General features: G+C 36.8%; 1 protein-coding gene across 1 annotated transcript; it reads left to right on the forward strand.

Annotated features, from left to right (window-relative positions):
• Positions 1–1,631: 1,631 nt before the first annotated feature.
• On the forward strand, positions 1,632–23,777 carry ATP6V1C1 (ATPase H+ transporting V1 subunit C1; the record flags this gene model as incomplete). The annotated part of the gene is made up of 12 exons (XM_079722728.1): positions 1,632–1,763; positions 3,048–3,115; positions 8,257–8,342; positions 10,651–10,745; positions 12,292–12,383; positions 13,562–13,660; positions 15,559–15,627; positions 18,629–18,721; positions 18,809–18,902; positions 20,531–20,628; positions 21,834–21,960; positions 23,682–23,777. The coding sequence occupies 12 exons, from the start codon at positions 1,632–1,634 to the stop codon at positions 23,775–23,777; spliced, it is 1,149 nt and encodes a 382-aa protein (XP_079578854.1).
• Between the last annotated feature and the right edge of the window lie 823 nt (positions 23,778–24,600).

Below are 24,600 nucleotides of genomic sequence, written 5' to 3' on the forward strand. Positions count from 1 at the left end.
GGTTACTTTATTTATTTTTAAACATTTTTTTAGAGATTATTTATTTATTTATTTATTTTTGGCTGCGTCGGGTCTTCAATGCTACACGCGGGCTTTTCTCTAGTCGTGACGAGCGGGGGCTATTCTTCGTTGTGGTGTGCGGGCTTCTCATTGCAGTGGCTTCTCTTGTTGCGGAGCATGGGCTCTAGGAGCACGGGCTTCAGTAGTTGTGGCACGTGGGCTCAGTAGCTGTGGCTTGCGGGCTCTAGAGTGCAGGCTCAGTAGTTGTGGCCCACAGGCTTAGTTGCTCCATGGCATGTGAGATCTTCCCGGACCAGGGCTCGCACCCGTGTGTCCTGCATTGGCAGGCGGATTCTTAACCACTGCGCCACCAGGGAGGCCCGTTAGGATTACTTTAATTTCAGTTGCCTTTTGAAATTATGAAAGTCCATTGCGATTAACTATAATACTTTACATTTTAAAGGAAATTTAAATTTGCAAAGTTCTTTCACATTCATTATTTGATTGATTATCAGGACAACTTTGTAAGATCGTTATTTTCTACCTAAGACTCCAAATTTCAGGAAAGGTTAAACAAGGAGTGGTAGTAGAAAGTTTATGGTGGTTCTAATGAAAGCATATTAAAGTAGAAATAATGACACTATTATATTATGAGTTCTTCTGTGTTTGTGTGCTTTACCTACTTAGATTCTGAGTAGATTTGGTTTTGGACTTTCTTTTTCTCTGCACGTGCGCGTGCGTGTATGTGTGTGCATGTGTGTTTATGCGCGCGTGCGTGTGTGTGTGTGAGTCAGGGAGAGAGGGAAAAGGGGAGAGGGAGAAAGATTGTGGAAGAGGGTTGGTTGTGTCTTAATGGAACTCTGGAAAGGGAGATCCACAGCCTCTTAATTCAGATCCAATAGTGTTGTGTTATGCATCCCTCCCCGCCCCAAGTCATATTTTAAATAGGAGACTGTTTTACAGGGTTGATTGGCAAGTTTTTTTTTTTTTGCAAATTTGTAAGCGTTTGATGGCCACTAAGTATACACTAGGGATTGAGGAGATTCCCTTAGCTTGAATATGGATGAAAATTAACCACCAATTTGGCTGACCTTGTAGGATTTGCTAAGCCAGGTGTGGCAAATTTATTTGGTGGCTACTGTTCAAATGCATTGATTCAATTCTTTTTCAAAGGTAAGAGTTATGCGTGTTTTTTTACTTCCTATTTTGGTTTTATGTTTAAAAAATTTAAGATAAATGTATAAATTTGTGACTCTCCCACCTTCTTTTGTGGAATGAAACTATTGGTGGCTGATATTTTGGGTAGTCTCACTTCTTGACTAATTCCCATTTTAGGATGTTTTGTAATTTAAAAAAATTATGTACTTCATGTATTAGGTCTTTATCATCTCTTTTTCCTAGTATTATAAATAAATCACCATTTACCATTTATATGGATTTACATCTAGGTAAGTAGATTTGACTTTGCTTAGGATTGTATGCCAGTGTTGAATTATTGATAGTTTTGCAACAGGCTATGCTTATCACTCTGAAATAATTTAGAAACAAGTGATATTAAATGTACTTTTGGTTTGTTTTGTTCTACATTTCAGAGTCTCTCTTGATTTTGGAAGAAATATCTGGTAACCAACATGACTGAGTTCTGGCTTATATCAGCTCCTGGGGAGAAAACATGTCAGCAAACATGGGAGAAATTGCATGCGGCAACTACGAAGAACAACAATCTTGCAGTTACTTCAAAGTTCAACATTCCTGACTTAAAGGTAAAACTGTGCTGTGCAAAATGGTTCATCATGAAGGAGAGGACAGTTGTCTCTGCTTACCTTTTGGTAGAAATGAGATATCCAGGTTCCTTCAAAAGAAAACTCTCTCATCTCTAGGGATTGGCATAATTTAAAACTTATCTTGTTCTTTCTCATCTTTAAATTTTAGATAATAAGGAAATTGAGATCTCTTGAAGGAAACTACCAAAACAAAATAACATTTTTCCTAAACTTTTGTGCTTTTCTAAATTATAATTTAAATTTTAATGAGAAATCTTATGAAAATACTCCATGTATTACTTAAATATGATTTTTAGAAGTGAAAAATCTTGGGACTATGTATTCTTAAATATCACAGTGAATCCATTTTTCTGTTATTAAATTCATGTAATACTCACTGATGTTGTAAATGTTTTACCATTGCACCTCTTTAATTATACTTGGCAAATCTATCCTAGTTATTTAATCTAGTTTATCTACTTAACATTTATTAAACATCAGTAATCTAGCAGCCTCTAAGTGAAGCAGGCTGCCAGTAATCGGTTGACTGAACTTTTGTAAAGAATGGAAAAGATCATGATACTTAATTATATTTTTCTGGTTAACCAAATGAGGCAGTTACATACAACACTCATTTAAGAAATACTTAAAGCCACTGGTTCTTAGTATTTTGGGACTTACGGATTCCTTTGATACACTGATATAGACTGTTTACATTTCTTCCAAAACATGCTCATTTACACATACACAGTTTTGAGTACAAATTCAATTACAGGGAATTCCCTGGTGGTCCAGTGGTTAGGACTGTGTGCTTTCACTGCAGGGGCACGGGTTCAGTCCCTGGTCAGGGAACTAAAATCCTGTGTGCCACGTGGCATGGCCAAAAATAATAATAATCATAAAGTTTCCTTTAAAAAAAACACCACAGTTTCAGTTACAGACACTCTGATGCACAGCTCTGGACCCCTGCTCAAGAGCTGCTCTTGTAAACCATGACTTCAAATGATCCACTGCCACTGGGCAGGACCAGCAGAGGCACAGGCCTGCTATTGTGGAATCTTCACATCTAAGTGATGGTTGTGCCCATGAATTAGAGGATTATCTTGTACATATAAATAGCTTTGCAGTGTCTAGCAAACATTTTTTAACCACACTTGCATATTATGAAATAAAATATGGAGAACTTAAGATTTGTAGGCCCTTCAAATCAAGATGTTGTATTACCTTGTTTAAAAAAAAAACAGGATGAAATCTCAGTAATGAAATGTTGTTTTTCCCTTCTAGGTTGGCACACTGGACGTCTTGGTTGGTTTGTCGGATGAACTGGCTAAACTGGATGCATTCGTAGAAGGGTAATGTATTTATATGCATAGGCTAGAGCAAAATGAGAGTCGCTATTAGGCTACCTGGGCATTGGGTTTATTATCACATGTGTATTCTGCTTATTGGAATGGTTTTAGAAAACAATGACTTTTTTTTTCTTTGTAAATCAACTTTATGAAGATACAATTAACGTACAATAAAATACACCTGTTTGATGTGTGAAAATGGTGACTCCTTTTAATATTTTTTTTGAGATATAATTTACATGCTAGGCAGTTCGCCTACTTCAAGTGTACAATTCAGTGATTTTTCATATATTCACAGAGTTGTGCAGCCATCACTGCAATCAATTTTAGTACTTCTGCCTAGCAGAAATGTATATAGTACATGTAGTACATAGTACCCTGCCACTATCATAAACATTCTGTTTCCATTAGTAGTTACTCCCTCACCCCCACTGCCCACTAACCTACTCTCTGACACTATACATTTGCTTTTTGTGGACATTTCATATAAAAGGAATCATACAATATGTGGTCTCTTGTGACTGGCTTCTTTTCCTTAGTATAATGTTTTCAAGGTTCATCCGTGTTGTAGCATGTATCAACATTTAATTTCTTTTTATTACCAAATAATATTACATTGTGTGGATATACTGCATTTTTACATTGTGTGGATATACTGCATTTTGTTAATCCATCAGTTGATGGATATTAAGGTTGTTTCCATTTTTTGGCTCATATGAATAATGCTACCTATGAATATTTGTGTACAAGTATTTGTGAGCTCATGTGTTTTCATTTCTCTTGGGTATGTACCTAGGAGTGGAATTGCTAAGTCAATGTAACTGTACTTTTAACATTTTGAAGAACTGCCAGACTGTTTTCCAAAGTGGTTGTACCATTTTACAGTCTCACCAGCAGTGTACGAAGGTTCTAATTTCTCCACATTGTTGACAATACTTGTTACTATCCATCTTTTTGGGTTTTTTTGTTTTGTTTTGTTTTGTTTTTGTTTTTGTTTGCGGTACGCAGGCCTCTCACTGTTGTGGCCTCTCCCGTTGTGGAGCACAGGCTCTGGATGCGCAGGCTCAGCGGCCGTGGCTCACGGGCCCAGCCGCTCCGCGGCATGTGGGATCCTCCCGGATCGGGGCACGAACCCGCATCCCCTGCCTCGGCAGGCGGACTCTCAACCACTGCGCCACCAGGGAAGCTCCATCTTTTTGATTATAGCCATCCTAGTGGATATTAAAGAGAATTTCATTGTGTTTTTGATTTGCATTTCCCTGATAGCTAATAATGTGTTAAGCGTCTTTTCATGTGTTTGTTAGCCATTTGTGTTTCTTCTTTGGAGAAATGTCTGTTTGCATCCTTTGCCTGTTTTTTAATTGGCTTATTGGTCATTTGATTATTGACTTGTAAGAGTTCTTTATATATTCTAGATACAACTGTCTTATCAGATATGACTTGCAAATATTTTCTCCCATTCTGTTGGTCGTCTTCACTTTCTAGATAGTGTCCTTTGAAGCACAAAACATTTAATTTTAATGTCCAATTTATCTCTTTTTTGTTGTTGCTTGTGTTTTTGAGGTTGTATGGAAGAAGACATTGCCTAATCCAAGGTCACACAGTTTTATGTCTGTATTTTCTCTAAGAGTTTTATAGTTTTAGTTTTTACATTTAGGTCTTTGATCCATTTTGAGTGAATTTTGTATATGGTGTGAGGGAGAAGTCCATCTTCATTCTTTTGCATGTGGATATCCAGTTGTCCATTTGTTGAAAAGACTATTCTCTCTCCATTGAACTGTCCTGACACCCTTGCAAAAATCCATGGAACGTAAATGTAAGGGTTTATTTCTGGACTCTCATTTGTATTCCATATTCCTGTCCTTATGCCAGTACCACATTGCCCTCTTTACTGCAGCTTTGTAGTAAGTTTTGAAATTAGGAAATGTGAGCTCTCCAATTTAACTTTGTCTTTTTCAAGATTATTTTGGCTCTTTGGTTCCTTTCATTTCCATTTGAATTTTAGGAACACCATGTCAAACATCTGCTAAAAGTCAGCTGGAATTTTGATGGGGATTGTGTAGAATCTGTAGATAATTTGGGCAGTATTGCCATCCTGACATATTAAGTCTTTGATTCATGAACATGGGCTGTTATGCCATTTATTTGAAGATTTATTTGGTGATGCTTTTGTCTTCAAAATTCAGTTACATTAAAAGATTTTTCTAGGCTACAGGTTTAGTCACTTGAAATTCAGTTACTGTGTATTTTAGCTGAAGATGATGGGTATGGGATCCTTAATAACTTTCTGAATTTTGATTAATTGACAGACTCAGTCTACAATCCCTTTGACTCTTGACATACAGAGCTTTCTAAATACTTAGGGCTTAGGTAAATAGGTATAATTTGTAAAAAACCAGAATTTTGGAGAATCTTAGAAATGTACATCTGATTAAAGCTTTAAGGGAATAGACCTGAATAGAGGGGAACTTATTCTCAAAATCTGTGTAGAAGGTTTTTCTTGTTTATGCTGTTATGCTTTTCTGAATTGATAGAACCACCATAATGCAGTACTCTGGTAGTAGAGGCTGAGGTGTTGCAGAGAGATCTTTTGACATAACAACATGTGGTAAGTAAATAAATAGACCTAAAGATGTACTCATGAGGCAAAAGGCCAGTTGGGGGCCACTTTTACAGTAGACTATGCAAGAGATATTGAAAACATCAGCTAAGGGCAGACACTAGGCAATAAAAATGGAAAAGAGAGGATGAAAGCAAAAGTAACAAACTGCTTTTAGGGTTAATAATTCCATGCATTCAGTAGAGCAAATGTGAAGATAATTTTTGATGATAGTCTCAGTTCTTACAGTCAGTTTTTTGTCTCTTGGTTTCTTGATTATAGGTTTTTAATTAAGTAAACTTTTCGTGGTTGCCCCCGCTGAGGTGATTGTCCTTTCTGCAGTACCACCAGCCTCATTGCAATGTTAGGTCATGACAACGAAGAGGACAGTGAGAAGGGAGGTTCCTGAGAATATAATTATTAACACTTACTTGGATCCTTAATAATCACCTCAGTAGCTCTCTAGATCTTTCCTTAAATCATCAGTGGGATGTCCTGAGTATACTTTAAGGTTTGTGCACATTTTTTAGGGAAGTAGGTATTTAGGGCAAATGCAGTTCATTTGGTCAGAAGCATTGCAAGTTGCCTATGCAGTTTGTCAGCTATTCTTTTCTGCACTGTTACTCAATCTTGGCTTTATCAGTCTCCCTGAAAGATATGAGGAATTTAAAAATCATATGGTTGTTAGACCTAGGTAGAATTGACAGATGCTAGCTTAATGACTGAGTGTTCCAGTTTTTAAACTCTGAACATTGTGGTGGAGTAAATTATAGTTTATACTTTTTCAGTAATCTAATCATTAGAGCAGTTTTTTTTTTTAAGGTGACCATGTGTCATGGATACTCCTGTAGAGATGCATAGGGAGATTGTCAAGGTCTGAGTTATGCGATGTTAAGTTGGTAAATTTGACACCAGGCAGTTCTACACTCTGAACCATTTCTGTGGTAAACATGCACATTTTAAAAAAAAATGGAAGTATAGTTGATTTACAATGTTGTGAACATGCACATTTTTGAATGTTCTTAGCATATGGTTCTGTTTACAAGATGCTCGTCAACTTATATAGGAGTAATGGTTTGTCTTCTTTGAAGGAATGGGTGAATTTTGGAGACACAGCCAAGTGTATGGACAAATCCCAAGTTAAACATGTTGAAGACTTACGGCTTACATCATTTTTTTCTGAATTTGTTCCACTTTCTTAGGTTTGAGGTCATTCCGCATAGGATTGTCATTCACATTTTGGCCTCTGTTGCTTTTTTCTGTCCCTTATTGGTTCATGTTGCAGGAGTTTCTTAATTTGTCTTCCAGTTTACACTCCCTGCTGTTGAGCACAAAGTCATTGGAGAAATTGTCCAAAGTCCTGTTTTGACTATTACACCTCTCCCTAAAGGCTGACATCAGAGGCAACCTACCTGCAGTCTGGCCCCAGCCGGCCGTCCTAGCACAACCTCCTTTCTCCTGAGCACGACACTCCCGGCAGTCTGGACCCCTCATCATTCGTTGCTTTTCTTATCTCTCTGGATCTTGACTCATATGATGCCCTGTGGCAAGAATATACATTCTTCCCACCTAATCAGCCTTTCAAAACCATTCCTGTCCTTCATTGCCCTGCTTCTGATCCGTTATGCTTTTTTGATTACAGTAGCTGGAAGTGAAGTCTTTTTCCTTTATGCATTTCTGTCTGTAGCCTGGTCATCTCAGCTGGCGCTCACCACAGATGGCTTTGTATTTAATCATCCGTCTTTTTTGGTATCTCTGCATTTTGATTTTAAGCAATGGGAAGCTAGATTTTTGTCTGGTATACTTTTGTATCCCACCCACGGCCCAGAGGCAGACAAGGAATGGGGGAAAGAATACCAGACTCCAGAGTCAAGACACCACGTTTTTAGTCACAGCTCTGCTGGGAACTGGTTTTGTGAGTTTTGGGGCTAAGTCACTTACTCTCTTTATACCTGGGGATGTCTTTATTTATAAAGTGAAGGGATCGACAAGGTGATATGCAGGTGCCTCAGTAGTTTTGACACCATGGTTTCCCCTTTAGCATTGTTTCTCTCAAATAGTAGTTGCTCAATAAATGGTTAATGAATAAATAGTGTAGGACCGCATTCTTCATTGTTACCATTGCTTGTATTCTATTGCCTTTGGGATCCCTTTTGTCCTAAGGGGAAGCACATAACTGGTGAATGAAAGCTCCTGCTTCCCCCTTTGTTTTTGCAGTGCAGTGAGATCTGTTGCCCAGTTTTTCAGCTTATTCTCGCTAGCTTTCCACTACTTTCTTTCCGGACTTGGTAAACATATTGCATGTGGTCTCCTTAAAACTACAGTTACTCAGTTGAGTTTGACGTATATAATAAGATCTTGGTGCTTTTTGTCCTTAAAACATTATTTTAGAAGTTAGGACCCTTTTGTTCTGTATTATACAGATAGTGTAATTGGAACAAATAGAGTCAAATTCGTGTCTTTATGTAATGTGTTCATTGTATAGCATGGAATTTAGGTTGTTTTCCTGAAAGTGATTGTTGATTTTTTTTTTTTTCCTCCCAAGGGTGGTTAAGAAAGTGGCTCAGTATATGGCTGACGTATTGGAGGATAGTAAAGATAAAGTTCAGGAGAATCTGTTGGCCAATGGAGGTAAGCTAATGTTTCATGATTTGCAATTAATTTCTATAAAGTGAATGACTTAAAAAAGGTTTATAGGTAAGGATGTTAAGTGCAATAGAAAGCCATAAAATAGAATGATTACTACTGAATTTGGTGATATTGCCAGTTACATTCTTCCCTCTGAAACACAGCCTCTCATAAGACAATCCTACATAATATATAATATAGTTTATGATACGGATCCTTCCAAAAGCAATATTATAAAGATTTACCTTAGTTCTTTCTAGAATCTATTTGTCAACTCCCATTAACAACTGTGTTTCCAAGTTAGGTCTCTCTCAGCATTGTTCCACTTGAATACTTGTTTTCTCTAGCTTTTTGTATTTAATAGCGTCCAACTGCTAAAGCCTTACAATAAAAATTATTAATTTTCTTGCAGAGTAATGCCTCCTCCCTTCAGATTTGAATATGACATTTCTTTAGTATCCATAGAATAGTCTACCACTGACCTCTCCATAGCTAGAAACTAGTATTTATGTAGAGTTTGCTCTATGTAATAATGGCTTTATAAAGATGGTTTCAACCACACTGTTGTCATTTGTACTTGCATTTGTTGTTTTCTCCTGAAATATCATTTTAGCACTTGCTTCATTTTTAATTAGGCTGATCTTTAGTGATATGTCATTATAATAAGAAACAACCCTTTCCTTTCTTTCTGTCCTACATTGCCTACTGTGATAAATAAAGGTCACTGATGTGACTTTGTTAAATTAACGTTTGTTAAGTAAAGCCCTGGGGTGTCATGGGTTGGTGAGCCACGGTTCAGCAAAAGACCACAAGGGAAAGAGAATAGAGAAGTTTATTACTCACAGGTCCTGGAGGAGGGGGGCAAGGCAGGGAGGTCAAGGCGGTGCTGGCAGAGGGAGAGCGGAGGGACCTGGGGCACATGCCTTTATTAGGGTCCGTGGGTGGAGTGCTTTGGGGTTCCCAAGCCAAGTCCAGGTTGGTCGATTCAAACCAAAAAGGAGGGTTTCGGTTAACTGCGAGGGGGGTCTTATCTAAAGGGTACACTAGCAGGGGAGGCCCTGGGCAGCAGCGGAGAGCACTTATCATAGGGTCATGTCAGGAAAATCGTATCAGGAGCTTACATCTACTTGTGATTGCAGACTGTTATCTAGTATAACTTCTAGGCCCCTGTAGGCCACTTGGCCACACAGAAATGGATGCTGAGGCAGCAGTATGGAGATTTGGCTAAACTCTCAACAGTCACTGTATTTTTTTTTTTTTTTTTTTGCGGTACGCGGGCCTCTCACTGTTGTGGCCTCTCCCATTGCGGAGCACAGGCTCCGGACGTGCAGGCTCTGCGGCCATGGCTCATGGGCCTAGCCGCTCCGCGGCATGTGGGATCTTCCTGGACTGGGGCACGAACCCGTGTCCCCTGCATCGGCAGGCAGACTCTCAACCACTGCGCCACCAGGGAAGCCCTGCATTTCTTATTCTTGTCATTTGAAAGTGAAAAGGTCCATGTTTTGAAGATTACTGAAATATAGACTACTAGAAACAGTCATCACAAGGTTTTAACAGACAAGTTCATTTTCAGTTTGTTTGGGTAAGTTGCAAAGAAAGAACATACTTTTGTCAAATTCTACTTATTGAGACAGTTTGAAGTAGGTTTTTTTTTTAATATATTATTTTTTTAGTTATTTTATTCTGTTTATTTTTGGCTGTGTTGGGTCTTTGTTGCTGTGCGCAGGCTTTCTCTAGTTGCGGCAGGCGGGGGCTACTCTTCACTGCGGTGCACGGGCTTCTCATTGCTGTGGATTCTCTGGTTGCAGAGCACGGGCTCTAGGCGCGCGGGCTCAGTAGTTGTGGCATGTGGGCTCTAGAGCACAGGCTCCGCAGCACGTGGGATCTTCCTGGACCAGGGCTCGAACCCGTGTCCCCTGCACTGGCAGGCGGATTCTTAACCACTGTGCCACCAGGGAATCTCCTGAAGTAGATTCGTAATCTTTTTGTGTCTCTTTCTTCTACATATGAGGCATATCATGGGTATGTACATATTCCATTTATTAAGTCATCAGATTAGAAAGGAACATTTTAATATATATTAAATTTTCAGTAAGGAGAAGAGATCCAGTCAGATTACAAGGTAAAAATTTTGATTAATCCATGTTACTTAATACAGTTCCACATTTACTTAACCAGGACTCTTCACAAACGATGATATCTTTACTGATTTTCTTAATGCCAATTTCAGCACTAAAACCTATTACTGTGTAGCAAACTATAAAAAATTCTATTGTTTCTCCTCAGTAATTAATTTCTTCCCTTATTTCAGTTGACTTGGTTACTTATATAACAAGGTTTCAATGGGACATGGCTAAATATCCAATCAAGCAGTCCCTGAAAAATATTTCTGAAATAATTGCCAAGGTAAGATAAAAAATGATACAGGTAGGATACATTGATTTATAGTGGCTTTATTTATTTTATACGTATTTAGCTGTTAAATACTAATTTAGGTTTTGACAGGGCAGCTTAATTATATGTGACTTACTACAATTTTACTAAAAAAAAAAAGGTGTCAAAAAAGGATAACACTTTCATGTGTACATTTTCCAAATTGTGTAGTTTATTTAGGTACTTAAGTTAAATGTTGCATCAACAATGTTTGAATAAGAAAAGTAACTTTAAAATTTTATAGTTATTTATATAAATTTGAAGCATAATTGAGATCACATAGAACAGGAAGTTGGAATAGATTAGAGATTTATAAATCATTCAGATGTATGATAATGGTCACTTAAGTATGTTTATTTACAGTACTGATTCAGATTAAACTTTATGGGTTCTCTGACACCTTCCCTTCTGATGTTCAGTTTTGATTCTCTACCCAGAAAAATTGCCCGTATTCTTGTACCACATGATTTTATGTACAGTTTCAGGGAGCCCACAGGTGTTAAAGCCCACCATGAATTCACTGAATTAAGAGCTCCTTTTATGTTTCAAAGTCCTTGAGCTTGAGAGAAAAATGTAAAAGTCTTTCCTGAAACTATAATGAGGCAGTAGACAAGGACCTATTAATTGTCTGACAACATTTCTGTGACCTGGCTAGGATGAAAAGTATGGTTTAAATCATCTGGACAGACTTCCTTGGCTCCCACTGGCTTTATTTGTACGTTGTGCTCTATGGTTAAATGTAAATGAATAGCATATCAAGGATTTTAACTCAAGTCATCATATAATTTAATGAAAATGAGTAGTCAGATAATATAAAGTGGTGCTCTTACTGTGAGCCTTGTTTTCTTTTGATCCTTATCAAGGATTTAGTCATCTTCTTCCTGATACTATTATAGTTGAGGAAAGAGGCTCAGAGAGGTCAAGTAGTTTACCCCAGTGCCACACAGCTGGTGATGGTAGAGCTGAGTTGAAATTAGTTCCTCAAATGTTAAATCTACTGCTTTGTGTTTTCTCCCTAAGTTGTTAGTAGTTTTAATCATCTTTTTGAAAAATCAACTTGTGTAACATTTATAAATAAATTCAAACATAATTTTAATTTTATTGCAAAAATATTTTGTGGAAGAGTAGTGGTGTTGTGAATAGCAAAACTCTATGTGATTTAGTTCCTTTGGAAATTAATCCTTGAAACTTGTATTTTAAAGCCTTTTAATTAGTTATCTCTGTAACCAGTGGCCTGGATTCCATTTACATGGTTTAAGAAGTAATATAGTAACAATAATTAAAATACATGTAGACTAAAACATTATCTTTAATAGAAAAGATTATATGAAAATTACCATAGTTATTAAAAATGAAGTAGGTTTGTTTTTTAATGACCTTTAAAGCCATGCTTTTAAAATAATAGAGTATTTTTACATCAGGAACTAGTGGTGTTTTGTTTTTTAAAGTTTAAGCACAGCTACTTTGATTGTATTAGTAGAGACAGGTTTAGGAAAATTTTCCCTTTTTCTCTTTAAAGGGAGTGACTCAGATTGACAATGACCTGAAATCTCGAGCATCCGCATATAACAACCTGAAAGGGAATCTTCAGAATTTGGAACGAAAGAATGCGTAAGCATGTCAAGTATATGTAAATAATTAAAAATTGGGAGGGACTTCCCTGGAGGTCCAGTAGTTAAGAATCTGTGCTTCCACTGCAGGGGGTGCAGGTTCAATCCTGGTCGGGGAACTAAGATTCCGCGTGCCTCACGGCACAGCCAAAAAAAAAAGAATTGGGGACGCACTCTATCATACACTGAATGAACTATTGTCAGGGGTTAGTAAGTTCCACTTTGTGCTGTTTCTATAATCAGTATGGTGTTTTTTTCACTTCATGGAGAAAAGCTCACTAATTCAGGCTAGTCAAAACAGATGTGAGGCTGATTTATTATACTCGTTTCATACATAATACCTGTGAGTTGGGTCCTGGTTTATCCCTTTATCCATCTGGTTTTTCACTGAAAATTATCTAAAGTTAATTGTTTTAAATCAAATGATAGTTTAATTACATAGCAATGATCTGCTGCTTAAAAGAATTCTATAGAAGAATCCTTTTGTAATGTAATACTCATTCTTTAATTTTTCTGTTTTCCAAGTTTTGATTTTTTACATATTAGGTTTTCTTAAAATAGACCATTCTTGTTTTGGTTAATATCACTGTAATATGACTACTACAGGTGTAGCTTTAAGCACTTAACCCTTCCAGTTATGCATTCATATCCCAGAGAGAAAGTTGGTTGGATACTGTCAGTGGTGCAAACAGGGCAAGTCATTTTCACTGTGAAATGTACTAGGAGACCAAATGAAGACTGTGTTAAAAGAGTTGATTATTGGGTTAACTAACCAAAATTGATACCCAGGGAGAGGGAGGAAAATCAAAGGTTGTGCTTAGATGATATGATTTCATAATTATGATGAGGTAGACTTTAATTGATACCTAATGAATAATACTTTCTCAGTTAATATACTATATATGTAATCAAGAGAAGAGCTGAGTTATAATAATTAAAGCAAACACAAAGAGAGACGCTAGAGGCAAATTCTGATAAAATGTTTACATTTCTTCGGGTTTGGGTGTGGGAAATATTCAGCTAAATTTTGACTTCTTATAAAATAAAATGTTAACTCAGGCTAATCCCTCTCTTGAGATGTATATATAGTATATGTGACTATAATTAGCCTCCTGTTTCTTTACTTGTGTTCTGGAAGCACATAATTATCAGCCTAATAATTTTTTTCTTATTCCTCAGAGGAAGTTTGCTAACTAGAAGTCTAGCAGAAATTGTGAAGAAGGATGACTTTGTTCTTGACTCAGAGTATCTCGTCACATTACTGGTCGTGGTTCCCAAGTATGTCTTTTTATTACAGAAGGTTTTTACCTGTTAAAATACCAGAAAAACATTAGCGTCTGATATTGTAATTTGAAGTTTTCCATAAGCCCAAGTGTAAAGGGAGTATCACCTTGTCATTTGTTCTGTCAACCAACATGTACTCATATGGCACATGCAGTAGAATTGAGTTCATAACCCGGTAATAGAGCTGTCAATTATAAATTGATATTCCAGATCAAAATTTGCTTAGTAGAGCTGGCCCATTAAAAAATTAAATAATGCTAAATTATTGGACTTAAAAGAAATATTGTTCTTAGATTTTTCAAAACAGGGAGCTATTTGTTTTTCTGAAAAATATTTGATGATTGTTTAGGATGAATTAAGCCCTCTAAGAAGCAAAGGATGGATTAGATAAAAGCTTGGCATATTTTTTCTGCAAAGGGCCAGATAGTAAGTATTTTACCCTTTGCAAGGCATATGGTCTCTGATACAACTACTCAGTTCTGCCACTTCAACTTTGTGGTTGTAGCTGAAAGCGGTCACACACAGTGTGTACATGAATGGACGTGGCTGTGTGTCAGCAGAACTTTATTTACAAAAACAGGTGTACAGGTTATGGGCGTAGTTTGCTGGGTTAGACTGTCCTTTGAAATCTCCTTTAGATTAGGCCTTCTGTTTTAATTAATATTTGGTAATCTTGGTAAAATGAAACCTTTGGAAGATGAGAACTGTGTGTGTGTGTGGGTGTGGGTGTGGGTGTGAGAGAGAGAGAGAGGGAGAGAGGGAGGGAGAGGGAGAGGGAGAAAGGGAGAGGGAGAGAGGGAAAGAGACACTGTTAATGGCTTCACTTCTGACTTAACACTAAAATCTCACTATCAGGGAATCTTCAGGGGATCCAAACTGGGATGGAGATTTGGGGACTCTTCAGAGCATTATTCATGAAATCTTTCTTTGCTGTGCTCTCCATTTTTGTCTGGTTAGGAAACTGGGAATATTAGAAAATGATGCCTCCTGGAAAGGGGTGGGAAAGGACCTCCATTGAATTTCAGTGTCTACAGTATTACCTGACTTCTGCTTTTTCCCCCTTACTGCAGAATACTAGAACACTATTTCTAAAAAATTTCTATGTCTTTGTGTTTTTATACTATGCAGGAAAATAACCTTTGCCCAGATAAAAGATTTGTCTCATGTAACCTTTATTTAAAATTTGTGTTTAAGACCAGAAGTTTTCATAGTTTTCTGTGCACTGTACTTGAAACCTCGGATAGGACCTAGGATACCTTGTATAATGGATTATTCACTATCCTGGCTATAGATACTACAATTCTTTATTTCTGCATATATAATCATCTCTCGCCACACCCACAAAAGCCAGTGGTCTCTAGAAAGGTTGTTGCACGGTGATCTGTGGCAGCTTGGTTTACTGTCACTTTGTTTACTCAGCACTTCCTGGTACTCTGTGCTTTTGGTAAATGTGGTTTTACCCAGCTCTTCATAATGGCCACTGAATAGAAATGTTAGTGATTTCAGCATGGCTTCTCTCTCTCTCTCTTTCTTTCCTTTTTTTCTTTTTTTAGTGAGATAATAATGTATATCAACCCTGAAGTTTGAAAGTAATTTAGAATCTGTATTTTGCTTTGCTTCCTTTCCAAACTTAGTTCTAGAATGTGCCTCTTTTGCAATAGTTACTGGATATAAGAGATGGTGAGCTGTATTTCCTGCTTTACCACTCAGTGTATTTGAAATTCATTCTCTGTAGAAAACATGAGTTTTTGTTGTTGTTGTTAAATAGATTTGAGGTATACCTATTATAGTTGGATTTCCTATTTGTCTCATAATTTTTTCTCTTTCTGGGCTTGGCAGGAAGGTAGGACTTGTTTTTCTCTTCCAGTAACTTAATTGTATCTTTTCTGCAGGTTAAACCACAATGACTGGATTAAGCAGTATGAAACATTAGCTGAAATGGTAGTTCCAAGGTCTAGCAAGTAAGTAGTAGTCTTTGTAAAGCCTGTTCTTTCGTAGAATTCCTTTGGTAGTTTGGATGTTGGAATAGGAAATATCTTTATCTTTCCTTTGTGGTAAATTTTACAGTTTTGGAGCCATCATTTTCACTTTAAAAATAAGTGAGTTATATTAACTCTAGCTACAGTAGACCTGGAAGGGTCTTTGTACAGTCTGATCAACCCACTCATGTTTATAGATGTAGAAGTTTGAGGCCACAGAGGTGACGTGGTTTGCCCAGAGTCACACATCTCATTAGTGACAGAGCTGTAACTAGAACCCAGATCTCTGGTGTGGTACTTTTTCTGCTGTGCTACCCTCTCAAAATTCTTCCTTCAATATTTATTGTATACCTACTATGTGTCTATATTTCCTCATTTATCTTGCAAAGGAAGTGTACCAAAATGGCTACTAGGGTACTCTTTTGATCTGCAAATATTTACCATCACTTTCCAGTAAGCATAGATTCTACTGAATCTGTCCTTTCCTTTTAAAAAAAAAAAACTTTTATTAAGCAATTTTAAACTTATGGATTAATATTCACTGTCTAATTTGATATGTACAGAAATTCCTTGAAGTAGTTTTGGCAGTTATACTTTTTCTCATAGATGAAGAAATAAAAATGCAGAAGAGTTAAGTCGTTGCCTAAAGCGTATATGGCTGTATTAGTGTGCAGTGGCAAAGTTAGGGCTAAAACTCAGGTCTTTTAACTCCAAGTCCTGCACTCTTGACACTACATAGCATGTCATTTTTTCCTGCATTCTGCCATTCTACACAAGATATTCTTCAAGAAAATATTAAGTACAGTGTATATGCACCCCCAAAGAATTGTTTTGTGTATACATATATATCCCGCAGCGTGTATATATATATACCCTCAGCATGGTGAAAGAAAGGTCTAGGAGGTAGTAAAGAAGTGGTGTTAGTAAGGCCAGGCCCATGAAATATTTTCTTTTCCAGTTTCATTGTGTCATATGGGAGGTAGCTTAGTATAATGGAAAGAGTCCTGGACGCAGGGATCTGAGTTCTATTGCTGGTTCTGCTACCAACTTGCTATGTGACCTGCGGTAAGTCTTTTAACTTCTCTGGGCCTCATTTTCTTTGTAAAATGAGCATCGCACCTTCCCTGTACACATTATGAGGTTCTTTTAAGGCTTGATAAGATAATAAAGTAGAAGGTAATATGATTATTGTAGTTTCACAGATGTTGATTTTTTGAGAATGAAACCACAAACCTGTGCTCATTGTGAATTTTTTTCCCATTTGGGGGGAATACTTCCCATTCACACTGGCCCTTCAGATGGTAAACTGAAGATTGAGGTTGTGTCTTAATGCTGGTTTTCCTCCGAAGCTGTTTATCCTGACAGATGACACCTTCTTAGACCTTTGTGCTCTGGAGACTGTAAAAGTCACAGAGGTTGTCTTTACATTTGGGGGCAGGGAGAGGAGGAGAGCAAGGACCCAGTGCACACAGAATGTCCTCCCACCCTGTGGTGTGTGAGCCTAGTCCAGGGGAGTGGTGTGTAGGCCCAGGTTTATTTGGAAAGAAGGACTTTAGAAATATTACTTCAGACTTACATCTTTTGCAAAATCACTTTAGTAGTTAAAAGGAAAAAAAATTTCAGATGCCAACAGTTCAGTATAGGCAATACCTGTCTTCTGAATGACCCCTGAGTGCTCACCGGCCCCTTGAGAGTCCCCAGCCCTTCCTCACTCAGTGAAAACATCTGTTCAACTATTTATCAGTCTAAAGACTTTTGGAATCATTGACTTGAAAAGTTATTTAAATTTAGTCATTGAGAACAATGCAGTAGCTCAGCCAGCACCTGAAGAGGATGCTTAGTTCATGTGGGGCAGACAGGTTGTAGTGGGTTAGTCTGGAATTTTGTACTTCTGTTTAGGAAAGATCTCTATGACTTGATGTTGGATTCTTCACTTATCATAGTAACTGACATTTTTGAGTGATTACTATGTGCTGGTCATTGTTCTAAGTGCTTTATTTTAAAATGAATTATAAGTAGTAATACTGTCACTTGTTGCTTTTTGGCACAATACCTGAGTGGTTACTCTTGGAAGCAGTGAAGATGAAAGTGGACTTTTGAGGAAGAAGAATAGATTGAAAAAAACCATCTTTAAACCTGAAAGAAATAATTTCACCTAAAAAACACACAAAACCTAGCTATTTGCAAAATATTCTACATAAATCTTGAAAGGTTGGACCATGTGAAATATTGCCACCATTGGGTGGTTAAGTGCAGAGGTGTGTATAAATGCCAAGTCAGAGTTAAAGGGCCAAAGAAGCTGAGAGGCTGAGCTGCTGTTCTGCTTCTTTCTGTTGGAAAAACTGTTCAGAAAGAGTTCACATTACTGTCACATGACTGTTCACATGACTGTCAATTCTGGCAAACCTGAGGATCATTAAAGGTTTTTTATCGAGTTCTGTCCACTTTGTAGCTGCCTTGCTTTAGATCTCATGGGCACTGGGAACAAGAACGCAGGATAATAGTTTTGAGAGGGCACAAGTTAAAAGGGGTGGGCCGGGACTCATGGGTCAGGGCTGGACTGGAGAGAGGAAGAGAGAATTCAGTCACCAGAAGAGAAGAGGGTGTTTAGCAAGGAAGTAAGGAGATTCTGGAAACCAGCCAGGTGCTGGACAATTTTTCCTTGGCTGGCCTAGTGCTGATACAGATTGAAAAGCGTGATTCTTGAGTTTGGATGCTTTACTTGATTTAATGTTTAATTTTGTTGGTTAGGAAGAAATGCACTAGGGGGCTGTTAAGGCACCGTAAATAAAAACATCATAAACACTGAGTGTCTTCAGTGTGGAGGCAGTACAGATGAAAAGCACTGAAGTGGTTTGGGAAAGGCTGCCGTACCCCACTGTCTGTTCCTCCTCTTCCTCCCCCTGTTTCTGAATTCTGCCCTCAATATGAATGTGAGCAATAAGTATAAAGCTTTAAATGGACTTGGTCTTTCTTTCTCTAGTGTTCTCTCAGAGGACCAAGACAGTTACCTGTGTAATGTCACCTTGTTTAGGAAGGCAGTTGATGACTTCAGACACAAAGCCAGGGAAAACAAGTAAGATTATTATTTTTTATTTTTTAATTTGTTAGATCACCTAAACATGGTGTGGACAATTTTGGTTTTTTCCGCCCCCCAATTTAGATTCATCGTTCGTGACTTCCAGTATAATGAAGAGGAGATGAAAGCAGACAAAGAAGAAATGAACAGGCTTTCTACCGACAAGAAAAAGCAATTTGTATGTGTTTTTAATACTTAGTATTATCAGTGTTAAGCAGAAGAAAAAGTGGTACTGCTTTTCTTTAAAGGAAAACAAAACTTTTCTGATTTTCCTTTTGATTCTAGCTGTTTTTCTACTAAATAATCAAAATAAGTTTTCTCTAAGCAAGCTGAGATCTGTGAATCCTTATCTTAAAATATATTATCTTAAAATTAACCCCCCTTAAGTCCATATCAGAAATTAATTTTAAATGCAGAGTTTTGATTAATACCCATATAGTGAGGGGTTATTTTAGTTAAGTAGTAGTTCTCTCTCTTCAGTAAGAAATTTCATTTTTTGAGGCAGATTTTTTTAATGCTGCATGCAGTCTTTTATTGGAGGAATTTGTATTTAAACCATTGGTGAGTTAGTATGTTCTAGGCACAGTGGAGAACAGGGATGGAATTGTGAGTGAAAGATGGTGTTGACTTTCTTGCCATCTCAAGTGCAGGATTATTGTGAAGACTGAAGCTTGTATGGAAGGGGAAACATGAGTGAAAATGTATTTCTCTTGTAATGCAAGAGGAAATAAAAGTATATTCCATTTAAAATTATTTCCAAGTACTTTATAAACCATTGCATCTCAGTTGGGAGAAAACTAACCCTAACCAAGTAACGTCAAATAAAACCAACTTGTTGGGGAGTTCCAGATCCCTTTTAAAGAACAGATACTTTAACCAAAGACTTTGACTTTGTTGTATTATCCTTTTTGCGTAAATGGATTGTTACATCCAAATGAGCCTAGTAATGTTATCTAAATAACTATTAGCTGAACTGATCATGTGTGTCTTTTAAGTATGGAGAGGTGGTAATAAGTTATTTGTCATTTGTTTCTTTAAAGAAGTGTTTTTATTTAGAAGTACTGAATAACTAAATTCAGAAAGAATATATACTACCTAATAGAACCATTAAAATTTTAGAACATGATGAACAGGTTTTAGGGATCTAGATCAACCCCCTGATTTTACAGATGAGAAAACTAACACCTAGGGGTATTAAATGACTTACTACATAGCTATTTTTTGTTATTCCTGAGAAGTTGTGTGTAATTGAATTCTATTTTAAATGTATAAAATGTTTAAGAGTATTGGATAGTAAATTTAGATTTTTATATTTTGGTTTTCAAACCTGTAGAAGGACACTTCTATATTCTGTGTCACTTTAAATAACTTTCATTAAAACATAGGCCTTTTTGGGATTTCCCTGGTGCTCCAGTGGCTAGGACTCTGCACTTCCACTGCAAGGGGCGTGGGTTCGATCCCTGGTCAGGGAACTAAGATCCCACAAGCCACGTGGTGCGGCCAAAAAAAAGAAAAGAAAAAAAATATATATATATACCTTTTTCTGTGTAGTGAATAGATTCAATGGATTTTTGTATCTACTGAGGTTACAGAGTAGTGGCTTAATCTTTTCATCTAATTTAAGGTAAAGTATCCAAGATAATGAGAATAATGAAACATTTTTAAAGTGAATTATAATGTGATTTAATGCTCCTAAAGATTCTTACTGGATAGTTGCTCCTTTAAAAATATTTGATTTATCTAATTTCTAACTGTCATTTTCAGGACCAAATTTTTGGTGATTTTTTTTTTTCTTTCTTTCTCTAGGGACCACTTGTACGGTGGCTGAAAGTGAATTTCAGTGAGGCGTTTATTGCGTGGATTCATGTAAAAGCGTTGAGGGTTTTTGTTGAGTCTGTTTTGAGGTAAAGGAAGTTAATTGAGAAACTTGGAACTAAAGAATTTATAGATCCCTTTACATTGGACCTCTTTATTAAAACACACAGTCTACTAATAGGAAATTGATTTGGAGAAACCAAAGGGCCAGTCGTGAGGGAGAGATTGTCAGTGTCATACTGCTTATTACGTGCATGTTGGTCTTGTCCCTTAATACCGGGTTTGAAGGAAGAGATCACGCTGCTGTGCTCTCTGATTCTTTTCTTATTATGTACTTAAGTTAAATGTAGATTATGAAATATTAGCCAGTGTTTGTTTAAAAGAAGATCATTCAAATATTTTTATATGCAGTTTGGTATGCAGTATATCTAACGCTGCCTTATTTGAAGTCCTCATTTCAGTTAACCTAAAATTTTTTTTATTTTGAGGTACTTAAAATCTCAATCATCTTGTGATCCTCTGTACATGTTGCTCATATTAGAAATATTTCAAAATGCTTATCTGCAGTCGTGCTCACTATTTGTAAATTTCTTTGAATTTTCATAGTAGATGTGGGTAGTAATCTCATGTTGTTTATTATCATGAAAGCCCTCCATGTTCTTGGGTTACGAATCCATGGATTCAACCAACTGCAGATTGAAAATATTCGAAAAAGAAACTCCAGAAAGTTCCAAAAGGCAAAACTTGAATTTACTGAGCACTAGCAACGATTTACGTAGCATTTGCATTTTACTTACAACTAATTACATAGCATTTACATTGTATTATAAGTAATCTAGAGATGATTTTAAAGTATACTGGAGGATATGTGTAGGTTATATGCAACACTACACCATTTTATTTAAGGGACTTGAGCATCCGTGGATTTTGGTATCCACAGGGGTCCTGGAGCCAATTCCCTGCAGATACCTAGAGACACTGTACTAAGTTTACATATTACCCCTGTCTGCTGAGGGTATTCATAGATTACCTTAAAAATTGAAGAGTAATTAAAAGTAATTCCTAGTAGACAGTTGGCTCTCATCCTAAAGAAAGATTTCTAATGGTCATTGAGGACCAGAGAAGGTTTGAGTTTCTGTGTATATTAGTTGAACTTGTAAACATGGTCATTAAAGTGAGGTACCCTTTCCCCATTAACTGTGATTAAAGAAGAATATGAGAGTATTTGCTTTAAAAAGAAAATCTCTGCATATGTTTGCTTGTGTTACATCCTGTATTTCTGCTTATTTATAAGGTATGGCTTGCCAGTGAACTTCCAAGCAATGCTCCTTCAGCCCAATAAGAAAACAATGAAGAAACTAAGAGAAGTATTATATGAATTGTATAAACATCTAGATAGCAGTGCAGCAGCTATTATTGATGTAAGTATTTATTAGACAACCTGGTAGAAGAGGAACTGGATGAATTTCAGAAAAAATTATTGGAAGAAGATAAGAGGTTATTTAACCTTTTGAAAGTTGCTTTAAGATTCTCAATTTGTTAGTAATTAATTTACCTGATAGCTTAGCAAATAATTTACCTTGTTTACCCCATTTTACTAGTTGCTTCTTGGTATTTCTAAAAGCCAGTTATCTTGCTGTAGATCTGATGTTTATAGCTGCAGAAATACACAACCAGTGATACTAGTTGTTTACAAAAGTTATAAATTGCAGAGAGCAAGAAAATAAGTAGTTATTGTAACTTTATTTGGTAGAAGTAGTGGTCAGTAGATGAGCATTTTAAAGGGAACTATCATTTCTCTAAAATGGTATGTGTTTATGTGTTCTTTTTAAACAGAAAGATACAAACAGTATGTGTGCTTTTCGTTGTTGCTGTTGTTTAAAATTGTAATAGGCTTTTTTTTATTTCAAATATCTTGCTGGTTTTTTTTCTCTTTAGTTTCGGGTGGCAGTATTTCACATGTGCATTAGTTAGAACCCATGAAAAAAATCAGGGTTTTTTGATGGAAGAAAATGCAGGAAATGACTCTGCATTTTGTAGAGTTGATAATATGTGAAGTCTAACTGTTTGATACATAATTTCCTACCAGTAAATTCTTATAACATGCATATGTAATAAGTGGTATCTGTAAAAATCACACTTGGTTTATTTTTATCCAGCGTTTTGTAAGCCATGTGTCTCCTAAACTCAGTACACCAAGCCTGAGAATAAGAAGTAATTTTATACAGTATGCATAAGAAAGGATGGTGGGGTGATGGTTAAACACACACAGGCTTTGAGGGCAGAGAGTGCTTCAATCTGGCTTTACTACTCACTCTGTTTCCTAGGGCAGGTCAGCCTTTATTTATTTATTTATTTTTAAAGATTTATTTATTATTTATTTATTTTTTTAAATTTATTTTTGGCCGCGTCAGGTCTTAGTTGTGGCACGCGGGATCTTCCTTGAGGCATACAGGATCTTTTGTTGCGGCGCACGCATTTTTTCTTCTCTAGTTGTGGCGCGAAGGCTCCAGGGCCCTTGAGCTCAGTAGTTGTGACACACGGGCTTAGTTGCTCCGTGGCATGTGGGATCTTAGTTCCCTGACCAAGGATCGAACCCACATCCTCTGCATTGTAAGGTGGATTCTTTACCACTGGACCACCAGGGAGGTCCAAGTCAGCCTTTCAGAGATTGTTTTCTCATTTGAAAAATGGAGTTAGCAATGCCAAACTCAGATTAAATTAGCAAAAAATGTATAAACTTAGCCCAGAGTAGATGTTCATTAAGAAGGTACAGGCATACCTTGTTTTGCTGTGCTTCACTTTATTGAACTTTGCAGATAATGCACTTTTCAATTTACAAATTGAAGGTTTGTGGCAACCCTGCATTGTCAGGTGATGATTTGCATTTTTTAGCAATAAAGTATTTTTGAATTAAGGTGTATGTACATTGTTTTTCAAGACATAATGCTGTTGCACACTTAATAGACTGTAGTATAGTGTAAACATAACTTTTATATGCACTGGGAAACCACTCGCTTTACTGTGGTGGTCTGGAACAGAACCTGCAATATCTCCAAGGTATGCCTATGAATGGTAATACTTTTTTTCTTGTTTAATTTCTTTAAGTACTTAGTTGAATAATCATCTGATTTTTCAATAGGCTCCTATGGATATTCCAGGCTTAAACCTGAGTCAACAGGAATATTACCCCTATGTGTACTACAAGATCGATTGCAACTTGCTGGAATTCAAGTAAAATGAGCCCCCCAGATAGCCCTGCCCTCATGTCGGTGTCGGTGTTTGCTAACAGACATAGGTTGTAGTATGGCTGTACTTTTAACTCTCTCTTACCCCTTGCTTGCTTCTCAGCCCCTTTCCTATTCGCGTTCTCTTGTAGTGGTCCATTTGTCAACATTTTGTTTTTAAAAGGAAACTATATGTCTTGTTTCTTTTTATTGATCAGGTCTGTAAATGTGTACTAAAAAAAAATCAGAGTTTATTTATAAACAGAATAGTTTATTTAAAAAGAAGGTCTTACTTCATCGATATTGTGGTATGCATTAATTCCATTTGTTGCTGTTGTGACAGAAGCCTTGTGTACAAGGGAATGGTGTAAACAGTTATACCATTTTGTTCACTGTATTTAGTAGACATAATTGTTTAATAGTTATTGAATCATGATGTAAAGAAATGTGACAATATTCAGGTATGTGCTTTCTGAATGTTTCAAATTACAATCTGTGAGCACTTGACACCCACAGGAGAGAATAAAATTACCTGTGCAAAGGTGGATTGTGGTGTGTGTAACTTCCAAAGATTACGGTTCAAGTTTGAAGATTATTTTTGAACACGTGATGGGTACTTATATTTGGACACTAGACTTTCAGGTCTCTCAATTAGGAGGTAGGGCCAATTTTTGAATAAAGTGTAGTAGAACTCTGCAGTTTTAGTCATTTGTTTTGTCTAAGTATTTTACATGTTTCCTTTTTAAGATTGTTAATTTTGCCTTCATCTTGACATTGATGTCATTTCTGATGTAGTCTGAAAAGAGGCAGTGCTAACCTTACAAAATCTCTGAA

Source organism: Hyperoodon ampullatus (assembly GCF_949752795.1).
Source record: "Hyperoodon ampullatus genome assembly, chromosome: 17".
Taxonomy (NCBI): Eukaryota; Metazoa; Chordata; class Mammalia; order Artiodactyla; family Ziphiidae; genus Hyperoodon; species Hyperoodon ampullatus.